The 6,004-nt window shown below is 46.6% G+C and overlaps 1 protein-coding gene across 1 annotated transcript in view; it reads left to right on the top strand.

The window, feature by feature from the left end:
• Positions 1 to 6,004, top strand: part of AXL (AXL receptor tyrosine kinase) — a 40,934-nt gene that overhangs the window by 6,419 nt on the left and 28,511 nt on the right. Inside the window, exons 5-6 of the mRNA XM_006871401.1 lie at positions 2,752 to 2,832; positions 2,950 to 3,065. Of these exons, the coding sequence (XP_006871463.1) occupies positions 2,752 to 2,832; positions 2,950 to 3,065 (197 nt within the window). The remainder of the gene's footprint in view (positions 1 to 2,751; positions 2,833 to 2,949; positions 3,066 to 6,004) is intronic.

Below are 6,004 nucleotides of genomic sequence, written 5' to 3'. Positions count from 1 at the left end.
CCCCCCCCTCCCCCCCCCATTCCATTCCCTCTGCTGACGGAGAAAGGGAAACTTTGTGTCTGCGCGTTTGAGCGCCTCCCTCCCCAACGGAGCGCTGGTGGGAATTTTAGGCAGAGAGACACAGACACGCACGCCAGACTTCTCAGAGAGAGACATACACAAATACACAACATACACACAGACACAACACTTGAGATGCACACGGGACCACAAAGAAACTCCCACTAAAAAATCCCCACTGCTGTGGAATCAATGCCAACTCCTAGGGATCCTAGGAGACACAGTAGAATTGCTCCTTAGAGCTTTCTGTTGTTGTTAAGTGCCATTGAGTCGGGTTCGACCCATAGCGACCCTGTACAGGGTTTCCGAGGGTGTAAATCTTTACGGGAGTAGAAAGCCTCATCTTTCCCACGCGGAGCGGCTGGTAGTTTCGAACCGCTGACCTTAAGGTTCGCAGCCCAATTCGTAACCACTACGCTACCAGAGCTTTCTAGGCTGTCGTTGTTATTTATAGTCAGGGAGATGGATGGGCACAGTGGAGGCAGCAGTGGGCTCAGACATAACAATTGTGAGGATGGTACACGACCAGGCTGTGCGTAATTCCAAGGCACCTAACAACAACAATAGTTATGGCTGTGGAATGCTACATCCTTCTTCCTCTCAGAGCAGCCTCTAAGTGGATTCAAACAGCTGACCTTTCAGCTCGCAGTGGATTGCTTAACGGCTACACCACAAGAGCTTCTCCACAGAAACACAGACAAGACACAAATGCATAAACACATACTGAAATACACATAAGAGAATTACATTTACACATACAGACTTGAAACTTGGTCTCTTTTCATCTTACCAAGAGAGATTCACAGCAGGGCAGTAACATCACCATTCTGTTTCTGCCTGTCTCCTTGTGTGTGTGTGTGTGTGTGTGTGTGTGTGTGTGTGTGATGTTATTGTTAAATGCCATTGAGTCGGTTCCAACTCATAGCGACCCTGTATAGGGTTTTCAGGACTCCTGGTGTGGTGCTGTCGGATCAGCACTGGACTGGGAACCACAAGGTCAGCAGTTCAAACCCACCACCTGCTCCTTGGAAACCCTATACAGGGTCGCTGTGAGTCGGAATCGACTCAGTGGCACTTAACAACATATGACATACACAGATATACACACACAGTGTCTGTGATAGGATGGAAGGGACCACGTTTAGTCAACTCAGTGACAACTAGAAACAACACACTTATTCATTCATTCAACAAACATTCATGGAGTGCCTGCAGTGTGCCAAGCCCACCTCCAGCCCTGAAGGTACAGCAAGAAACACACACACACACAAAAACTAAACCCACTGCCCTTGGTTGAGTTGATTCTGACTCGTGACGACCCTATTGTTGTTGTGAAGTGTCGTCGAGTCGCTTCTGACCCATAGCGACCCTATATAGAGTTTTATATAGTGCAGTGTAAAACTGCTCCATAGGGTTTCCGAGTTTGTAAATCTTTACGGAAGCAGACGGTCTCATCTTTCTCTCTCAGAGAGACTGGTGAATTTGAACTCCCAACCTGTGGTTAGCAGCCCAGTTCGCTCAACATAGAGGCAAAACACCCCGCCTCCTGGAGCCGACATGCTAGCGGAGAAGACAGACAAGAACAAATTGCATAGACAACACGTAAAGTGTGTTGGGCGATGAAAAGAGAGAAAAAGAAAAAAACAAATAATGGGGCGAGGTGGTGGAGGGAGGAGATTCCAGACATTAAAACAGGGTGTTGAGGACAACGTGACTGAGAAGGTGGCATTTGAGTAACAAACATAAAAGGAGATGAGGGAAGGAACCATGCGAATGGACTTCTTTGGGAAGATCTCCAAGCAGAGGGAACAGAATGCAAAGGTCCTGTGGTAGCAATGTGCTTGTTGCCCTCCAGAAGCACCAGGAAGCCAGGGGGCTGGAGCAGTGGGCATTGGGTGGGATGAGACTTGGTGGGAGCCTGGCTTATCACAGGGCCAGCACTCCTACCTGTCCACACAACCCCAAAAGGGCCTGTTTCCTCCAGTGTGTATCTCTTAGGTGTATGTTTGTTCCTCATCGTATGTCCATGTGAGTCAGTGTGTGTGTCTCTGTGCATGTGTGTGAGTTTATGTTTCTCTGTGGGTATATGTGTGTATGAATCTAAGTATGTTTGTGTGTGTCCATGTGAGCAAATATGAGTATGTAGGTATGTGGGTGAGTATGTATCCATGTGTATATGTATAATTGTGTGCCTCTGTGCATATATATAAGTGTGTATGAGCGTGTCTCTGTGTGCAGGTGTGTCTGTGCCTGTGTGTATGTCTGTGTGTGTCACATGGTGGGGCCTTAGGGCTGAAACCCGGACCTGTCTGTGTGGGGATGGAGATTTGTATTTCTAGCACATTATCCTTTCCTTTCCCCAAACCTGCCTTCAAGCGAGTCCTGATAGGGGATGGACTGGTACTGGTCAGAATAGGCATGGTGGGAGGGGCCCAACTGGCCTTGGAACCCCTTTCTTTCTTTCTCTGACACTTGTTTTTGTTATTAAGTGCCATCAAGTCAGTTCCGACCTATAGAGATCCTAGCTAGGGTTTCAAAAGGCTGTAAAACATTGTGGGAACAGAAAGTCTCATCTTTCTCCTGTGGAGTGGTTGGTGGGCTCGAACCACCAATCTTGTGGCCCACATTCCAGTGCTTATCCTACAGAGCCACTGTACTCCCTTCTCTGATACTAGCCCCGCTTCCCCCCAGGCCTGAACAAGACGTCCTCCTTCTCTTGCGAAGCCCATAATGCCAAGGGGGTCACCACATCCCGTACAGCTACCATCACAGGTAACAGAAGAGAGAGCTGGGAGGCTGGGAGGCTGGGAGGCTGGGAGGCTGGGGCAGAGGGCAGAGCTAAGAACTTTGGGAAAAGATCCCCAGAGTCTTTTCTTTATCTGCCCACAGTACTCCCCCAGCGGCCCAGAGACCTCCACCTTGTCTCCAGCTGGCCCACGGAGCTAGAGGTGGCTTGGACCCCAGGCCTGAGCGGGATCTACCCACTCAACCACTGCACCCTACAGGTGAGACCTCAGTCTTCACACACCTCAATCTCAGACCTCCTCCCACCCTCACCCACATCCTGTCCCTGGGAAATGAGCCCATCGTTTGTTTAGAAACAGTAGAGGCTTGGGTTGAGTCAGATATTCTAAGCTCAATCCTGCCTCCATCACTGGCTACCTGTGTAACCTTGGGCAGGGGACTTAATCTCTCTGGGCCTCAGTTCCCTCATCTGTAAAATAGAGATAACAGTAGAATCTACCTAATAGGCCTGTTGCGAGAATTCAATGAGCAAATGCAAGTAATGAATTTTAAATAGCATCTAGCACATAGTAGCTTAATTATTTTTAGTATTAGTAGTATATTTAGAATCCTTGGTGATGCAGTGGTTAAGTACTCAGTTGCTAACTGAAAGGTCAGCTGTTTGAATCCATGAGCTGCTTCATGGGAGAAAGACGTAGCAGTCTATTTCTTTGAAGATTTACAGCTCTGGAAACCATGGGGCAGTTCTGCTCTGTCCTTTAGCGTCACTGTAAGTGGGAACCAACTCAACAGCAGCCAGTCTGGTTTGATTTTTTAATCTATTTAGTTCCTGGGAAAATGGAATGAAAAGATCATGGAATTTCCCCAAATGTTTTGAAGCCTCCTTACCCCTTATATATATATTTTTTTTAGATAAATATACTGGTGAGCGTTTACACAGAAAATTATATTCCCTTTTGACAATTTCTCCACAAATTGTTCAGTGACAGGAGTTACAATTTCACAAAGTGTCAACATTCTCTTTGTGTTCTGTTGGTTCCATTTCTGGTCCTCTTGTCTCCCTGCCTCCTTAGCTTCTCATCCTTGCTTTAGTAAAAATGTTGACCTTTCGGTCTCATTTCAGTGGCTTTTTAATGGAGCATCATATTCATACGAGGCTTTCTGCTCCTGTAAAGATTTACAGCCTCGGAAACCCTGTACAGGGTCACTATGAGTCGGAACCAACTCCATGGCAACAACATGCTTTACTTTATGTGACAATCTGTTATTTTGCTAAAAGGTGACGTGAGTTCAAGATTTAAAGACTATCTAGGGTGATATGATTTGCAGCCTCGAAAACTCTGTGCAGAGTCACTGAGTCGGAAACAACTCCATGATACTTAACAACAACAGGGTGATATGACAGTGTTGGAGAGCCCCCTAATCTCAACTGGTATAGTAAGTCTGGACTCTAAGAATTTACATTCTGTTCTACGTTTTGCTCCTCCCATTCTGATAGGGTCCATCTACTTTGGCCCTGATCAGAGTGGTCGGTAATGGGAGTCGGGGACCATCTAGTTCTCTCTGATCTCACGGTAGATGGGGCCATGGCCCGTGTTATAGTGTTAGTAATATTACCTCTGCCTAGAGTGGGAACCCTGAGCTAGCAGGGCCCTGGGCTACCTCAGTCTCCTCTGGGTTCCCATAGTCCCTTTGCTTCTTGGATCCCAAACCCCACCATCCCTCCCTACTTGCATCTTCCCTGCTCTGACCCCTGTACCTTTGGCTCCCTACCCCATCTGCCTTTGTCCCCCTGTCCCAGCCTGGACACTCGGCTGTGCCTGCCCAGTTCCCAACTCTCTGCCTATGATTCTACCCCTCTAAGAACTTCCCCACCCATCTCTACTTTTCTGCCTGTGCCTCTCCCATCCGGGCCTTGGCCCCTTTCTGCCTGTGCCTCTCACTCTCTGGAGATGGGTCTGTCTCTCCCACTGGATGGCAAACTCTGTGAGGACAAACCTGGGGCTGTACCTGTCATCACTGGGTCCTATGTGTCACTCAGCACAGGACAGACGCAGAGTAGGCCATATTTGCTGGAAGGAAACCTAACAACTTAGATGAACTAGACTCCGATTTGGAAAACAAAACAAAAGTCACAGATTTGTAAACATAAGGTCTAATTCTGTTCTGAAGTTCTCTGAGATTCGGAAGTTGGAGATGAGGCTGGAAGTATTGTGGGCGGGACCCAGGGGCCTGTGATGGGAAATACTTCTTGTTAAGTGCTGACAAGTCGGTTCCAACTTATAGTGACCCTGTATACAGTTTCCAAGGAGCAACTGGTAGGTTTGAACCGCTGAGCTACCGACCTTATGGCTAACAGTCCAGTGCTTATCCTACAACACCACATCAGTATTCCATAATGGTAATTAATTGTGGATGTTATTAGGGGTCCTCAAGTCAGCTCCGACTCATAGCAACCCTGTGCACAACAGAACTAAATACTGTCCGGTTCAGTGCCATCCTCACAATTGTTGTTATGTTTGACCCATTGTTATAGCCCATCTTGCTAGGCATCTTCTTCTTTTTCACTGACCCTCCACTTTACCGAACATAATGTCCTTCTCCAGAGAGACTTGCCCCTCCTGATACTATGTCTGAAGTATGTGAAAAAAAGTCTCATCGTCCTTGCGTCTTCCAAGACAGATTTGTTTACTATTTTGACAGTCTGTGGCACTTTCCATTTTCTTCTTCAAATGTATCAATTCTTTAGTCTTCCTTATTCACTGTCCAGCTTTCACATGCATATGAGGTGATTGAAAATACCATAGCTTGGGTCAGGCGCACCTCAATACTCAAAGTGACATCTTTGCTCTTCAGAGAGCTTTTTTGCAGCAGATTTGCCCAATGCAATATGTCATTTGATTTCTTGACGGCTGCATCCATGAGCATTGATCACGGATCCAAGTAAACTGAAATCCTTAACAACGTCGATCTTTTCACCATTTATTATTTTTGTTTTCTTTACATTGAATTGTAATCCATATTGGAGGCTGTATTCTTTCATCTTCATCAGTAAGTGATCCAAGTCCTCTTCACTTTCAGCAAGCAAGGTTGTTAATAAGTTTTCCTCCAATCCTAATGCCACATTCTTCTTCATATAGCCAGTTTATCGGATTATTTGCTCAGCATACAGATTGAATAAGTGTGGTGAAAGGATATA

Source organism: Chrysochloris asiatica, unplaced genomic scaffold, assembly GCF_000296735.1.
Source record: "Chrysochloris asiatica unplaced genomic scaffold, ChrAsi1.0 scaffold00168, whole genome shotgun sequence".
Lineage (NCBI taxonomy): Eukaryota > Metazoa > Chordata > Mammalia > Afrosoricida > Chrysochloridae > Chrysochloris > Chrysochloris asiatica.
The sequence above is the reverse complement of the archived record's forward strand: the minus strand, read 5'-3'. Positions and strand labels throughout refer to the sequence as shown.